Raw genomic sequence first — 17,500 nt, 5'->3', positions numbered from 1 at the left:
TTTTATATAATAAATCTTTAAAAAATACCTCCTTTTTAAAAAAAAATAGAAATAGTGACTTTCCTATTCTTCAAAAGCTGGCTAGGGCTTGCTTATCCATATTTCATGGCCCACAGGTAGAGGGTTCCTTTTCTAAAATGAAGGATACTGGGTGGGGATCCTGACCTCCCATAGTGGGCAGGGAGGTACATACTGTGTCTTCTATACCCTTATATCTGTTTTCCAAGATGCTTTCTGTCTTTGTCTTGGAATGAGATTACTTGGTTTTGCTCTGGCCCTGGCCCGAGTCCTGGCTGGGAGGGAAGCAGTCAAATGCATAGTTATTGTTTTGGGAGATGATATTTTTTTCCTTGTAAATCATCTCTCTGTTATGTATTATTATATTTGTTATTTTTAATGTTTAATGTAAGCATTTGAGTGTATTCCTCTTTGTTGGATTTTGTGCTTGTGTCCGGATGAGACTAATAGGTGGTCTCAAACTAAGTACACTGATAGTGTGCTCTTGGAATCTACATCTGATCCCTATTTGTTCCCAATTCTCCTATGTCTTACTTTTTCTTGGGTGCTTTATTTGTAATTCTAGAATTTTTTACCATCCCATTTTCTTCCTTTTTACTGGCACTGATATAACCTAAATGTGTTGCAAGCGCCGTAAAACCCTTAAAAACAAAAACAAAAAAAACCAATAAAATGAAGGATATTCTTAAAGACAAGTGTGGCAACATGAATATTTCAACATTCTCTGCCATACAGACGGTGAAGTATTCTTTGAAAGCAAGGAATGCCACTGCCCTGGAATGCTTCAAAAGAAAAGACATAGATCACAGTGAAATTGATCCTGTCCTGATAAGTTGCATTAAAAAATCTCGCAGCAAGTATCATGCTGAGTTGCAAAAACAGAAAGAGGAAAAGGAAAGAAAAAGACAAATGTTTGATCAAGCAGTTGTAAAGGCGGAAACAAAAAAGCAAGCAAAGGCAGTCCGGGAGAAGGCAATTAAAACAGCCTATAAGCTTCATATAAAGAAGCAATCCAAACAGGTTGGGCCCCCACCTAGAAAGAGGCCCAAAACACACTAGTACTCTTCAAGTACTCAAAAGAAGTCATCCTGCCTACTTTCCTGTGGTGCAAGAATGTTCTAGGTGAGTTTTCCGTTTTTCCGAGACTTTTCCTCCTTTTTGACTTTTTGTGAGTATCATCACTGATCTATTTTGTTGATAAAGGTGAAGCCCTGAACATTTCACCTCATTTGTCTTGTCAATCAAATTAAAGTTTAGATTCACTACATTTTTTTACAAGCATCGCGAGTTGCATCAGCTATGAAAGACTAGATACATAAACATTTTTCTTTGTTTTAATTATTTTGGCTATCAGCTTAGCGGTTTCTGTTTGTTCAATATCTTGATTGGTATTTTCTATTCTGTTTCAGATACCACAGACTTCGAAGACATGAATGCTTACAATGTCGCTGACATGATTAAAACTTTCTTCAGGGATTTGCCGGAGTGCCTACTCACCAACAAACTGTCTGAAACTTTCCGTAGCATCTACACACGTATGTTATAGTCATAAACTTTTACCATTTTGCCATTGTTATATTTTAAATAGACAAATTTATAACTGCTTCTGTATGAAATTTTAATAGAACTAAATGTCAATATTGATATGATTTTTTATTAATTCTACACTCTTTTTAAAAAATATATATTTCCTTGATCATTATAGTCTTAATATGGGATGGTGCACCACCTTGGAATCATATAGAATATGAAGACAATTTAACCCTTTTAAACTTTAACTTGATAACTCATAGACAAATAGATTCAATTCAAATTTATATGCAATTCTGTCTTCTTCTCAGAACAAATTTTTGACACCAAACAGTTTGTTCTGTGATAGATTTTATTATTTTCATGCAATCATGGTTTCCATTTAAGCATACTATATCAACATTGTAACTCACCCAAATGTCCCATAATTCAGGGATTTTTATTTTTGTTAAGGACACTTGACGTGAATGGTGTATTGGTTATCATTTCGTCTACTCATTATATCTTGTGGTGAAATGTGTCCACTTATTTAATTGATTAGGACTATTGTGTTTTATATATTTTACTATTTTTTATCTTGTCAGACCTGCGCTAAGCAGGGTTTTTCTTTTCCATTAAATTTGATGGTGATTTGAAATATTTTCTGGTTTTAGCTTTATAATGTATACATTTTTTCTAAACCTTAACATTTCAGATGTGCCTAAACCCCAACTCTTGGAGGCCATCCAGGCAGCCATTTTACTCTTGCCAGATGAAAACAGAGAAGTTCTTCAGTCACTTCTGCTTTTCTTGAGTGATATTTCTATGCACGAGGCCGATCACCAGGTTTGAAAAAAAATAACAACAATCTTCTAACTCTAATTATCCCGCTTTGGTGTAAAATGAAAATCAGAAAATTTGCGTATGGTACTGTACTAAACAGAAGAGAAAGACAACAAAAAAAAAAAAAAAAAAAAAAAAAAAATCAGCCCTCCTTAGCTGGTGATGAAAGCTCAGAGACAGCCTGGTTATCTGTCAGGCTTACCATGGATGGGCCATGTAGTTGAAATCCTGACATTCATTCAGTAAATATGGAGTTTTTGATCCGAGGTTTTAGTAGGGATTGACGGTTTGGGAACTATTTTTGAGTAATTTGGAAGCCATATAACATCTTTTTGAAAGCCTTTAGAGAATGAATTGCAGTTCGAAATTATGTGTTATTACTAGCTTTTTTGATTTACCATAAAACATGAAAGCCCCAATATTGATAATCCTTAAGCCTTAAGACAAAAATTGAGGTGATATATAATTATCAACAAAAAGTGTAATCATACTGTAACAATTAAATTCATTTTCACACTCCACATTGCACCATTTCAATATTTACTATGACCATCACTTTATAATTGACAATTTTCAAAATGCTTGCTTATTTAATTCGTCACACAGATGAATGCCACAAACCTGGCTGTATGTTTCACCCCCACTGTCTTCATGTTGGGATTTAAGCAGACGCCGCTATCCCATAGTCCCAAGCGAAGTCGGAAGGCAGCAGCTTCTGCACCAGGGGTTCCTGATCCAAGGGAGATAATGGAACAAAAAACTTCACAAGATTGCCTGCTTTTAATGATCACAGAATGCAAGAAACTTTTTACAGTGAGTTTTTTATGTGTGTGTTTGTATGCATGTGTGTGTGTGTGTGTGTGTGTGTGTGTGTGTGTGTAAAAGTTCTGTGTGTATGTGGGGAGGTAGGGGGAAGAGGGGAGAAGAGATGGTGATAATATAATCTTGATGTGTATACAGGCAGATACTAGATTATTTAAGACAACAAAGTTGAAAATAAATGTATTCAGAGGTTAAGGATTATAATTACATTGAACGATAATAAAAGACAATGAAATTCCTTCACAGTTACATTGTGCATTTGATAATTTGAAACAAGATTGATAAGTTAATAAAAAGATTAATTATTTAAGGATGCTGCAGTGAAAGGGCGTGATTTTTATTATCATTATTTTTTTAGTTAAAGTGTGATATTTGATCCTACTAGGCCACTCTCCATGCCATAGTTTACTATTTATAATTTACAATTTCAGGTACCTCCAAAATTGTTCAGACAAGTGCAAGTTCAGTCTTTGGCTAATAAAGAGGTATCACCCGTGTTCGAGTTGACTGGAGAGGAAGGAACCATCAGCGAGGAGATCAGAGCCTTTGGACAAGAAAGAGTACAGAAAGTTCTTAAGGTTTGTACTGTTTTTTGAAAGATATAATTTTTTAATTTAGAGCATTGGCCTTACAAGTGATTTGCAATTTTTTTTCCCCAGTTGAAACGGAATTTATTTTTTCTGACTTCTGCAAGAATTGGGTAATTTGGTCCGATAGATTTATCGGAAAATATTTGCGATAGACCTGTTAAAAAATGATTCGAATTATTTATGAGAAATTCCATTTTCTGTTGTAAGAATCGAACAGTATGATATTTATGTACGTCTATGTATGAAAACAGTCTAAATCACACTTAATGAGCTTATGAGTTTGTTTTTTTTACTCATGAGTGGTGGAAATTTTGATTGGAACACACAGTCAGATGAAATTGTACTAAAACAGGCCAGGATCATTTCATGTGATTAGAGAGTTTGCACAACAAAGCACTGTATTAGTCCCTAGCATGAAGGTGTTCATCGTAAAGAAGGATTATGGGTGGCCTAAATTGACAACTTGGTGCTTAGTTCATTTGCATATTCAACCTTTTTATGATTCAACCACCCAGATTTCAGTCTATTCAGCAAATTAATTTAACTCTTTCAGCGCCATTGGTCGCACTATGCGGCCAGAGCAGAATCTGTTCTACAGGCCAATGACCGCATAGTGTGACGGTCTTGAAAGGCAAACATAATAATGTAATCCAATCCTACTTTCTACAAAAGTACTATAAATTTGAACCAATGATATCATTTCTTTTATCAGAACATTCAATTGGCCCTAGAGGGGTATTCTAATTGAGATTTTGCACCAAATTCGAATGTTGCTTTGTCTTAGCTTGTCATTCTCATGCTGCCTCAATCAGGTGTCAGCCATTATGTGATGGAAATGCGAATATAGCCTTAGCTCTGAAAGAGTTATGCAATATGCAAATAATGCAGTTTTCAATAAATATTTTAAAACATACTGCAACAAGCTAGATCAAACTCATTTCAATTTAAAATAAGTTTTTTTTATATGTGTGGTTTTGTTTTACTTGAGTTTATGTTTGTTTGGATGCTTGTAAAAAGTATGTGTTATTCATACTTGTGTGCAGTGCTTAAAGGTTCCAACAGTCGGCACTTTTCAAGTTTTATTTACTATTAATAAAAGATTATCAGGTTTTTATTTTGTTTATTTTGGGGTTTTTTTGTTCTTATGTCTGTATCAACATTGTTGCATTCCAGGAGGCTCACGATAAAAACCGTGGCTGGTTGCCTGTAATGTCGGTGAGTAATATTGAGATCAGTCATCGAAAACCTTTGGATGATTGTCCCCTCAAGGAATGGAAGCTGGTTGTCGACGTGGATGCCCCTCCTATTGAAGTGCTCAATAGGATCATGCATGAAAGGTGATTTTTCATTTCCAGCCTTTTTCAGAATTTTCCCCAAAACTTCACATCCACCCAACACAAAAACAGACATTTCTTACTCAAACAGAAAAGTAACAAGCACGTTCTATACATAATATTGTTCGACGTTCGACAATATGAGCTCTATTACAGAATGTCAAGTTTTTATAGCTATAGCAAAAAGAAACGAAATCTGGATGAGAAAAGTGACGGTTGCATCGTACCAAATGTGACGGTTTTCCAAAAGGTGGTAAGGAGAGGGTTAAAAAGTCTGAACATCTTTCAGCTTCCTCCAATTGTAAGAATTTTTACTGTGAGATTTTAATTCATTCACTCCCCGATGTGCCACCACAAAGCATGATTTCTATTTAGACTGTTGCCAATATTATTTGCAGTATAAATTGTTTTTTTAAACTCCTTTCTCTTTTCTTCTGCCTATGTTCATGTTTTTCGAATATATGTTGTAATTCGAAAATCCAATAAATGAACAAAATTAAACTTTTTGAGAGCAGGGAGGAGTAAAAATTTATAATAGGTTTTACTAGGTTTTGCTTTATTCAGCAGTGTTAAAATGTTTTATCAGATTGTTACTCTTTGAAATAGTATATAAGCCATTCAGATTTTTATCATTATATCATTTTTAACCTAAAAATATAATTGCCCACATCTTGTTCCTCTTCTAATTTTCTCATAAAGCCTATATATCCGTGGTGATCAAAGGGAGAAGACACCAAAATTAACTTTTATTTTGTTATCAAAGGGACATAAATCGGTGTTTTAAAAATTAGACATATTGATGACAAACTTCTAGATTGATTTATCTTTACCTTCTTGATGTCGTCATTGATTACATCCGAGTATTTAAAAAGCATTATAGTTTGTTTGATTAGTAAACTTCATTATTCTGTGCAATCCTAAAGTGTATTATTAAGGACTTCACTAATCTGGGCATTGTAATGAATCTCTTTGAAATGTTTCCTTTTCAAATTAGAACTGTTAAATTTTTAATTAATGTGGAGCAATTGCATTTCTAATTTTTATTTTGACAATAGAAGTCTGTCTACCCATTGTGGTTTTGTTTTTTTTGTTGTTTTTTTGTTTGTTTTTTTTTTCAAACTATAGAATTTTTCTGAAGTTGATTTTAAATTTCCAAAATGCCAGTATAATCTGTCTCATGAGATCAAAATACTGACCAACGGTTTTTTTTCCGGTCTGATTTCAGGCATGCATGGGATGAGGATCTGTTGAGTTGGTCTGTGGTTGAAAGGATTGACGCTCACTCTGACATCTTCCAGTACGTCCTGAATAGTATGGCACCGCATCCCTCTAGACACTTCTGTGTCCTCAGGTAAATACTGCACCTTATCCAAGAGATATTCGCGTGGCACCATTATTATTAAACCCTCCACTTTCTATTCATCGAATGAATTTATTTTACATTTTCTATTTCAACTTTTATTCTTAATTCTTACTTTGTTTTGAAGGCACACAGGTAGCAAAAACTGAAAATGAGGAAAATTTGTTTGAAGGTTAAGCATTTATTATTTTTTTAATACCACAGAATTTCATTAACAAATACAAGTCATGCAACACCATAAAAAATTCAGCCTTTCTGGGGATTGAAAACCTTAATGCTTTATAACCTAAATCATTTTTCAGTTTCATCATTTTATGACATTATTTTCTATAATTTCTAATAATTTACTCTTTCTGTTTTTCCTTATGTTTTTATAATGCAGGTACTGGCGCACAGATCTGAGCAAAGGTGCCTGTACACTGATCACCATGTCTGTGGACCATGCCGATGTACAGGATATTCAGGGCGTGGCAGCCATTGATTATGGCTCTCTCTACTTGATGGAGCCTTGTGGCTCAGGACGCTCAAGGCTTACACATGTCACCCGCATGGATAGTAGGTAAGGACATCAAAGGCCCGTCATAGTTTTTACAATACAAATCAAGAAATTAATTGTCAATCTTTTCTATGTTTAGTGGAAATCAGAGAAGACTATAGTCTTTAAAAGTCTTGTATTCATGTCAACAAAAATTGTTTTCATTTAAAAATAGTTTTGACGTTCATTTTTTGTTTGTTTGTTTTGTTGCTAAAACACCAATCTGCAAACTCAAACATCTTCAAGTATTCATTCATGGCACCTTACACCATCTAATACTGTAATGATCTTCCCGAAACATGTGTAAACACAACAGATTTAGACACCTTCAAGCAGAGATTATCAAAATACTTCAGCCTAAACACCAACAATGGATACCACATTTAACAAATGTCTCCATCCTCGAAGACAAATACTAAGACCTGAGTCAACTTCGAGTAACATTCAGATTAAGATTTTAACCAGATTGAAATTCACTATTACCTAAAATAGAAAATTGTTTAAAATGCTTTTCTTAAAAAGCTCTACCCTAATCAGAAATTATTATTATATTCACCATATATCTAGACTCAAATGTAAATATCAATGATAGTGCTATTCTCAGCATAAAGTTATTTAGGTCTTATATCCTAATGTTGGTGTCCAACTCAAATCATTGGATGCCATTTCATGTTTAGTTTTAAGACAAACATAGTTGCGTGTTTAGAATTTGACATTTACATCATTGGAGTAGGACACAGATGATTGTCAGTCGTCTGTGTCCTACTCCAATCATGAATAACAATGTGAAATTGAATGTAAGCTTCAGTTTAATATATGAAAACAGATAGAATGACATTTCGGGTTTCCCCTTTATCAACACAACAGACAAATGAGATGTGGTAGTGGCGTTGTTTATTCATCTTAACAACGCCACTACCACATTATCTCATTTGTCTGTAGTATTTCATTTTTCCTGTTTTGTTGATAAAGAGAAACCCGAAATGTCCATTTTATCTGTTTTCGTATATTAAATTGAAGCTTACATTCAATTTCACATTGTTGCTTATTTCTTAGAGCTTCGAGCAGCAACATTTACATGCTCCAATCATGGAAGTGTCAAAAAATTCTTGATGTCTCCAGTACTTAAGAATGTGAATTATATCTATGATATATTGTAATATCAATATTAAATCTCCCACCTTGTTTTCAGGGGCCGATGTCCTGAGTGGTATTCAAAAGTCTTCGGCCATATTGTCGGAAATTTTATTGAGAGACTGAGAGACTCCTTCAGACAAGAAACAACAGGACCAGAAACCAAGGTTTAAAGTCGACTTAACTCAGAGGGGTTTGACGTGCAAGATTTTGAATATGCAAAGTTCCTGCCTAAATTACAACTGTCATTTGTTGCTAAGTGTAATGAACATATTATAACTATATACGTGATGAAATAGAATCACTGAATATTAAACATTTATTTGTTTTTCTTATTACAATCTAGTTGCCTTCTATTACAGGTCCCAATACTACAGCATAATACTTGATGACAAACAAATTTTCTTTTGCACCTCACCCCATTCTGCATGGGCTTACAGCGTGTTACTTGTGCATTGGAGAGTGGTGCTTGTAATTGTTATTGTTTTTTTTTAAATCTTTTTTTTTCTTTTGAACAAAATAACCTCATATGTTAAATTGGTTTTACCTTCAGATTGTTGTTGACCATAATGTAACGTTGGATTCTTGAATTAAACATTCAGTTCTACGTAGATCTTGTTTTGAAAATAGAAACCGATACAACTGTTAAGTGCCATTATTTCACAATTAAGTTAAGACCCCATTACTATCACGTTCATAGAGTATTCATTCTTTATGTGTAAATAGATTAAATATTCAATGTTCATGTAAATAGAAATTATATTCATTACTGATCTTTTTTTTTTTGTCTTCTTATCATAGACACGAGTAGTCGCGGGTGGTTGGATGGGAGCATCACCCTTGAATCATATATACCTATGATGTTCGCATGGGTGTACGATCCGATAGTGATGTCGTTTCTTCTTCTCTTTACTAGCCTATCCTGCTTCTTTGGTTTGTGATTGTATTTTTGACAGGGGATATATTTTTTTTCTGTAAATCTTCTGCCTGTTTGTTCTTGGTTATTTATAATTTAGCTTATGATATCTTTAGGTTATGATTTTGATTTACATAATTTGTACTATTTTTGTTAGATTGCTTGTTTTTTTGTTTCAGCGGTCTCTCATATAACCTCAATTGTGTTGGAAGAGACCTAAAGCAACAAACAAACAAACAAAATAGACACGAGTATAGTATCCTGTGTACAGTTTTCTTATGCTGTCATCAATGAATGTGTTTTGATTTTATTGTAGTGACAACTTGATGTAAATTACATTGTTTTCATTGTAAAAAAACAAGAATGGCAACTAGAATATTCTATTTTTATTTCTCTGCTTCAATGTGCAATTAGTTATCTGATCGTCATTTTTTAAATTTAAACATGTAAGACTTATTCTCACTCACTGTTATTATTTTTCCTTGCTTTTTGTATGAACAATGAAATTTTGTACAGTGCACCTCGGCTAAATGGAAGTAGACAGGAATGAGGTCAGTGTTTGTTATAACTGAGGTTTCGTTGAATCTGAGGTCTCACTTTTTACATTAATAGGAATATAATTAAACCTTGTAAGTATTCTAAAATTTGTTTGTTTACAAGAAAGTAGATTTTCGGTAAAGTGACATTTATGCTAAAGGCTTTCTCCAGATACCTTTTATAATTTATCTGCAGAATTTAGAGATTTTTATGTCAATAATAAACTGGAGTTGATTAAGATTAAAGGGCCATCTCCCCACCTCACCCCATTTTCTAGAACGTCAGGTGGTTTTAGTTGTGTCAAGTCGATAAGAAGCGGGGATTTTTAAAAGTTTTTGTCGAATCCACTGTTTCATTGGATCCGAGGTGCACTGTATACAATCTCAAACATTTAATATTAAGTGGACCAAAAACATTTGCAACCAAAATAACTCATGTTTATTATTTATCTGTGACCTCTAGTCTTCAAGGCTCCTCTTCCTTTTACTTTCCACACAGAATAACTCTTTCTCTCAAAGATTATCATTACCTTTAATTCGATTGACAAATAAAATTTTTAGGTCATTCGACACAAAATGATTTATTTTTTATGTTGACCTAGCAAAACTTACCTGACTATTAATAAGGCATTCTGGAAAGTAAAAAAAAAAAAAAAAAAAAAGCATCAGAATTTTAGGAATTAATGACTTTTAAATAAAATATATACCATATAATAAACTTATTACACAATTATAACATCTTTATCCTTACATATTCTCTGAAAATCATTGACTTTTTAAACACATTTTCCTCATGATTGTAAAACATTGAATATAAATTGAATGAAATAATGACTTCTCAAAAATGTGACCTTTCAAAAATTAGAAGCATTAGTGTGTGTATGCATTAGGTTTAACTTACAGTTATGAAATAATTTAGTGTCCACAAATGTTAGAATCTTTTAAATGGTCAATTAATTAAAGAACTCTGTAGCAACCTACCTCATTCAGTCGATAAATTTTTATCGCAAGTTTTCTCACATGTTCTTGCTTGATACTCCTTTATTTAATCAATTATTATACAATACTTATTGTTTTACAATTTATAATTAACATAAGGGCCAAATGATTCAGACCATATTAGAATTACATATTCGTGAAACTTACAAGTAACAATATTATGTTGTCTTTGTGTGTGCGGATCATTTTTTGATGTTACCCCATATCCATCTGCATGGAGCATTTTTCATTTAATTTCCTACATAGAATTAGAATATTTCACGTAGGCAGAAATTCAATTGACTGGAATTGTCAGTCCCAGTACAATGGTATCTACAAGTGTTGATACAATTGTCAACTGGAGCAAGGATGGAGAGTTATATGGTTTAATAATTAATTATTGTCTCTATCTGCCATACACTAGTCTTTTTCTGAATTTTGGATTGTAAACATTTACTTTATGTTTGGATGTTAATCGTAGCAGGCTATCTTAATCGACCAAAATACATGTATGAGGTAAGTTCTCAAGGCTAGAAAGTGAAAGTATTACACCAGTGTACGGCAGTTATTTATAGAAAATACCATTCTCAAATCCAATTTTAGGACTACTTTAAACGGGACACGTTCATGATAATAAATTTCTTGTATCAAGTAGAGGTCCCAATTTATACATTTTCATTAAAGGTGCTTAAAATGAATGACAGATTATGACGTCATGTCATCTACATCATCTAAAAATAAAAAGGAAAAAAATCTAAGTGTGCAATAATAAATGTGAATATCTGCACCCACGTAGTCTACTTAAAAAAAAAAAAAAGGATATTGACGCAAAATGATATCTTTATAATAAATGGTAATTCATAAGGCCAAACCATCTTTTTCAGAAAAAAAAGAATAAATCTAAAGAAGACGTAGCAAACATGAAGCAGGCTATAATAAAAGAATTTGAAAACTGTTTTGTTTGCAATTTCAAATTCCTATTCCATGTTGCTGTCATGGTTAAGACCTCATTCTTAGTTAACGGCAATAGGTCAAGATTCCAATTAAAACTACGTTGTTAAACATTGTCACGTGGTGTGTTATGGCAGGTAATACAGCTTGAATTTTTGTTTTCAAATATTTGTTAGTTGATTGTAGTAGGTTTGGCTAAAGTTAAATATCAAGGTATTGGAATTCTCTCCCTTTTCATTCTTGAAAGGACTACTGGCATAACAGGCGGAGTTGAATTTTTTTTTTAAAGTGGTTGTCCCCCTTATCCTCTAAATTGATGAGTTGTGACCATAGCAATCTAGAGTCTAGATAGCATTGGTTGTGACCCACTAACCACCAGGAGTTCATCTTTCACTGTTTGTAAGGCAATCAAAGCAAACTAATCATTAAGAAAAGGTTGTTTTTTTCTGAAAAAATAATAGGATCAACTGGACTCATCAGATTTTGCAAGTTGGCTCCTCAATTATTTCTCTATGACGCTTGCCCAAACAATGTACTAAAAAGAAAACAAAGTTAAGATCTTATCACAATTTATGTCAAATTTGTCCTTACACTCATGTTTCCCCACAGTTAAAAAATAATATGTTTTTCTTTTCATATTATCATTACTGATTGTTGTATTTTCACCAAAACCATAAATAAAGAATATCTTTGTCATGTTCTTCCGCATTTTGATTTTAATTTCTTTACTCACACACGCACACACACGCACACTGGGTGCGTCTTTTGGCCTCCCATGTTGGGCAGGAGGTCACCTGCTGTGTCTTCTATTCCCCTATTTCTTTTCCGAGTTGCTTTCTGTCTTTGTCTTCGTGTCCTGGCCCTGGCCGGAGTCTTTGGCTGGGAGGGAAACAGTCAAATGTTTAGTTAAAGTTTTGGGAGATGATATTTTTTCCTTATAGACCATCTCTCTGATATATGCTGTAACATTATTATTATTAATTTTATTATTATTATTATTATTATTATTATTATTTTCATTTTGAATTTTATGTTTTTAAAACATTTCAGTGTGTTCCTTCCTCTTAGTGGGGACCTCTGTTTATGTCCGGTGAGACTTTTAAGGTGATCTCAAACTAAATACACTAATAGTGTGATTTTGGATTCGACATCTTTTTTTTTTTTCTCACGTCCTTTAATTGTAAATCTAGAATTTTTTTTACTTTCCCATTTCCTTCCTTTTTACTGGCGCTGAAATGACCTAAATGTTTTGCATGCGCCGTAAAACCGTTATAAACAATTAATTTCTCAGGTGTTTTTAATTGTAGCTAAATCTAGAATTTGTTTTTACTATGTCATTGTCTTCCTTTAACTGGCGCTGAAATGACCAAAGCGCCGTTAAACCCTTAAAACATAAAACTCTTCTCTCTCTCTCTCTCTCTCTCTATCTCTCTCTCCCTCTCTTTCTTTCTCTTCCTTTCTCTCTGGTTGGGGTTCCTGACCTCCCATAGTGGGAGTACCCTGCCTCAAGTGAGTACCTAGCCGTTAACATCAGTGGACCAGGAAGGAAGCCAGGGACATTCTACACAAGGAGATCCAGGGCAAGGCAAAGTCACCCGACTCGGTCATCAAATTGACGGGTGATTTTCATCACTGAAGAAACTTTTCGTTTCCTGGATTCACACACGAGACAAGACGCTGGATTTGTTTTAAAAAAAATAAATATTGATAATTAATTGTTATCAGTGTTTGTCTCGTGCTCCGCTTGGTCGCTCGGACCACTGCATGCTTTTGTTACTCCCCAAGTACCGCCCTGTGTTTAAAAGAACGAAACCAATAAAAGGAAATATGTCCAAGTTTGGGATGTAAAAGTGTGTGAAAGGTTGCGTAGATGTTTTGACAGTGGAGTGTTTTTATCGACTCTTGTAATAATATGGATGGGTTGTGTGACTGAGTATGTCAAGTTTTGTGAGGAGATTGTATGTCCAAAAAAAGAATTAATCCTCTACCCCAATAATAAACCATGGGTAACAAAAAAAATTAAAATACCTGCAGAATGAGAAGAAATTTTTATACACTCATGGTGACAAAGAAAACTTAAAACTAAAACAATTTGAAATAAAGAAAGAAATCAAAATAAATACAAAGACACTTGGCATGGACTGAAAACAGCTGTTAATTATACATCACAACCAAAAGCTGTGTCTGAGACTTCCGGACTTGATAAATTAAAAGAATTTTACTGTAGATCATCTTGGTAAAAAACTCTCAAACCTTGGACTTCGCGATTATCATTATTATTATTATTATTATTATTATTATTATTATTATTATTATTATTATTATTATTATTATAAGTTCAGGGGGTAGAGCGAATTAAAAACATAGCGGAATTACTTTGTGGAGCCACGATATCAAGGGAAGTAATCCACGAAATACTATTATTCGATTTCAGGACCTTTAATGGACTGGTTACAGCACCCTCATGCGGCGCATTTTAAATCGTGCTCCAGAGAAGAAAATACGCAACGAATTGGTGTCTTTTTGGGCAGACACGCATAAATAGGACCAAATCTCATGACACTGTAGGTTTATGCCTTAAAAACCAATGAGAAGTGAATAAAACTCGAAGGCTTTAGACCAGAAATGACCATAAAAACCGAGCGAATCTGGGGTAAAGCTGTCGAAGCTATATAATAATGCCATATACTTGTAGTTTTGATATTCCATACTTCAGAATGCATATTCTCTTCTTATTTAATCTCTGACGCATGATTAAAAAAAAAAAGGTAAAGAATAGTTTAGAAAAAAATACGGAAAATATGGGACGCTTTTTTCTGCGTTTTATTGTGGTTTGTGGCTGTATCTCGTTTAATACGTGGAATTTTTTGCCATAACATTGCCATGTTTTAATATCTAATTCCACACATTAAACGAGATATAGCCACAAACCAGAATAAAACGCAGAAAAAGCGTCCCATATTTTCCGTATTTTTTTCTCTTTGTGACGTCATCCAAATAAATGACATCTTTGAAACGCATAACTTTGTTATATATTAATGGATTTTCAAAATTCAAAAAGATTTTTACTCAGTGGAGATAGGGCTTTGATTTAAGAGTAATATTTCCTACAAAAATAGAAAACAACAATTTTCATAGTCATTGCTACTGATAGGTACTCGCGTCTGTACTGACGGTATCAAAATTATGGAAAATGCCATTTTAAAAAATAACTTGGTCTACGACCAATAAATCCACATTTCCTGCCCCATACTAGTCTATAGGCGTGTTTATAGGCCAAGAGGAAAACAATATATTGCGTATTTATTCCCTGGCCCACGATTTAAAACATGCCGCATGAGGGCGCTGTAATCACTGCAGGAAAATTGTCCTAAAATCGAATATTAGTAATTCATGGATTGCTTCCCTTGATTCAGTGATTCTATTATGGTCCTCTCTTTTTCTCTATAATGATAATGATGATGGTGGTGATCAACATAATAGTCATTTCATCATCCTCAGCAGCAGCACCACCACCAACAACACCATCAGAATCATCATCATCATCATCATCATCATCATCATCATCATCATGTCCCGCCCTTCACTGCGCTAGCGGCAAGTCGATTTAAATGACCCTCATCTTGGTAAAAAAAACACACTCAAACCTTGGACTTCGCGATTCTTCTTCTTCTTCTTCTTCTTCTTCTTCTTCTTATTATTATTATTATTATTATTATTATTATTATTATTATTATTATTATCATAATCATCATCATCATCATTATAGAGAAAAAGAGAGGACCAAGGAGTATTTTAGAATCACTGAATCAATGGAAGCAATCCATGAATTACTAATATTCGATTTTTGGCCAATTTTCCTGCAGTGATTACAGCGCCCTCATGCGGCATGTTTTAAATCGTGGGCCAGGGAATAAATACGCAATAAATTGTTTTCCTCTTGGCCTATAGACACGCATATAGACTAGTATGGGGCAGGAAATGTGGATTTATTGGTCGTAGACCAAGTTATTTTTAAAAAATGGCATTTTCCATAATTTTGGTACCGTATGTTCAGACGCGAGTACCTATCAGTAGCAATGAGTATGAAAATTGTTGTTTTCTATTTTTGTAGGAAATATTACTCTTAAATCCAAGCCCCGTCTCCACTGAGTAAAAATCTTTTTGAATTTTGAAAATCCATTAATTTATAAGAAAGTTATGCGGTTTCAAAGATGTCATTTATTTGGATGACGTCACAAAGAGAAAAAAATACGGAAAATATGGGACGCTTTTTCTGCGTTTTATTCTGGTTTGTGGCTGTATCTCGTTTAATACGTGATGATATTAAATGGGATTTATTATTAACATCCACATCACAGCATCATCATCATCACATCGCGTCGTCGTCGGTCTCGTCGTTATTATTATTATTATTATTATTATTATTATTATTATTATTATTATTATTATCATCCTCATCATCACCATCATCATCATCATCATCAGCACCACCATCATCATCATTATCACCATCATCACTACTATTATTATTAACAAAGCTGTCCAGTTGGGGTTACTGATGTTTAAAGTTTTAAAAAGTCTCCCACTTAGTATGAGGTTTAAGATGTTTTCACATGTCGGGGATCCTCGTTTGAGGTTAATTATTTATAAAGGCATTTTGTCGGTGGCAGTTACTCTCAGTGGTAGTAAAACGTTTATGGTTTAGTAGTACTTGACTCAAAATATATACCACCATATTCTGTTAGATTGACGTGAGTTTTAATCACACAATGAGAGAATTCATTCTCATCATCACTAGTTAAAAAGACATGACCATTAGCATCGCATCATCATCATCATCATCATCATCATCGTCGTCGTCGTCGTCATCATCATCATCGTCGTCGTCATCATTATCGTCGTCACCACATCAAAAGTTATTTCGACTTTTCTGTCTACTATACGGCTTATCGGTCTAAATCTTCGATCATTTCGAGATGCTTCTGTGATGGGCATCATCCGAGGTCAGACATCCCTCCTGAAGACCAAAGCCCCTTGACGTGCCCATCCATCTTCTTGTCAAACGTCCCTAATACTAATATTAATACGAGTTCCACTCGGACTGAAAAGAAAATGAATTTAGTTAACTATATAGGGCAACCTATGTATATTATGTATTTTAGTTGAAAAGCATTAGATTTTCTTCAACCACACAAAGGTAAAGAAAAAAGAAAAGAAAGGGGGGAAATAACAAATAATCATAATAAAAGTAATAATCATAAAACAGTTTTAGCAGTGCATCGTTACTACTGCAAGAAGTTGCTGGGCCTGGTTGAAAACTATAAACAAATGACCGATCGGGAATAGGTTTGTTGCTTGTTTGTTTTTGTTATCAAGGGTTTTACGGCGCTTGCAACACATTAAGGTCATATCAGCTCCAGTTAAAAGGAAGGAAATGGGATACCTAGTAATAAGTTGAAGAAGATTGATTAATGCACCCAAGAAGAAGTAAGACAAAGGGGAATTGATTCAAATAGGAAACATATGTAGATTCCAAGAGCATACTAGCAGTGTACTTGGTTTGAGATCACCTAAAAGTCTCGTCCAGACACAAGCACAGGTCCCCACTAAGAGGAACACACTCAAATGTTTTCAAATCATATATATAATATGTAAACAAAACATAATACCGTGCACAACAGAGAGATGGTTTACAGGACAAAAAATATCATATCCTAAAACTAACTATGCATTTGACCGTTTCCCTCCAACCAAGGGTATCCGACCAGGGCCAGGATAAAACCAAGTAATCTGATCCCAAGACAAAAGACAGAAAGCATGTAGAAAAACCGATATAGGGTGATGGAAGACACGTTATGTGCCCCCCTGCCCACTCTGGGAGGTCGGGAACCCCAACCAGAGAGAGAGGAAGAGAGAGAGAGAGAGAGAGAGAGAGAGAGAGAGAGAGAGAGAGGGGGGGGGGGGGAGAGAG

The 17,500-nt window shown here is 34.1% G+C and overlaps 2 protein-coding genes across 4 annotated transcripts in view; both read left to right on the top strand.

Moving 5' to 3' along the window:
- Nucleotides 1-11,190, top strand: part of LOC144971455 (uncharacterized) — a 378,626-nt gene extending 367,436 nt beyond the window's left edge. For all 3 annotated transcript variants that reach the window (XM_078912375.1, XM_078912378.1, XM_078912377.1), the window contains 9 exons: nucleotides 1,428-1,553; nucleotides 2,243-2,373; nucleotides 2,977-3,183; nucleotides 3,624-3,770; nucleotides 4,956-5,119; nucleotides 6,342-6,467; nucleotides 6,859-7,035; nucleotides 8,204-8,952; nucleotides 9,314-11,190. In XM_078912375.1, coding sequence (XP_078768501.1) covers nucleotides 1,428-1,553; nucleotides 2,243-2,373; nucleotides 2,977-3,183; nucleotides 3,624-3,770; nucleotides 4,956-5,119; nucleotides 6,342-6,467; nucleotides 6,859-7,035; nucleotides 8,204-8,318 — 1,193 coding nt within the window. In that variant the 3' untranslated portion in view covers nucleotides 8,319-8,952; nucleotides 9,314-11,190. The remainder of the gene's footprint in view (nucleotides 1-1,427; nucleotides 1,554-2,242; nucleotides 2,374-2,976; nucleotides 3,184-3,623; nucleotides 3,771-4,955; nucleotides 5,120-6,341; nucleotides 6,468-6,858; nucleotides 7,036-8,203; nucleotides 8,953-9,313) is intronic.
- LOC144971456 (inositol polyphosphate-4-phosphatase type I A-like) overlaps nucleotides 1,099-17,500 on the top strand; it is a 239,102-nt gene continuing 222,700 nt past the window's right edge. The window contains exon 1 of the mRNA XM_078912381.1: nucleotides 1,099-1,140. The gene's annotated coding sequence lies outside the window, so the exon portion shown is untranslated. The remainder of the gene's footprint in view (nucleotides 1,141-17,500) is intronic.

Source organism: Berghia stephanieae, chromosome 4 (genome assembly GCF_034508935.2).
Source record: "Berghia stephanieae isolate SIO BIC M18660-M18661 chromosome 4, UCSD_Bste_1.3, whole genome shotgun sequence".
Taxonomy (NCBI): Eukaryota; Metazoa; Mollusca; class Gastropoda; order Nudibranchia; family Aeolidiidae; genus Berghia; species Berghia stephanieae.
This window is presented reverse-complemented; position numbering and strand designations above follow the sequence as displayed.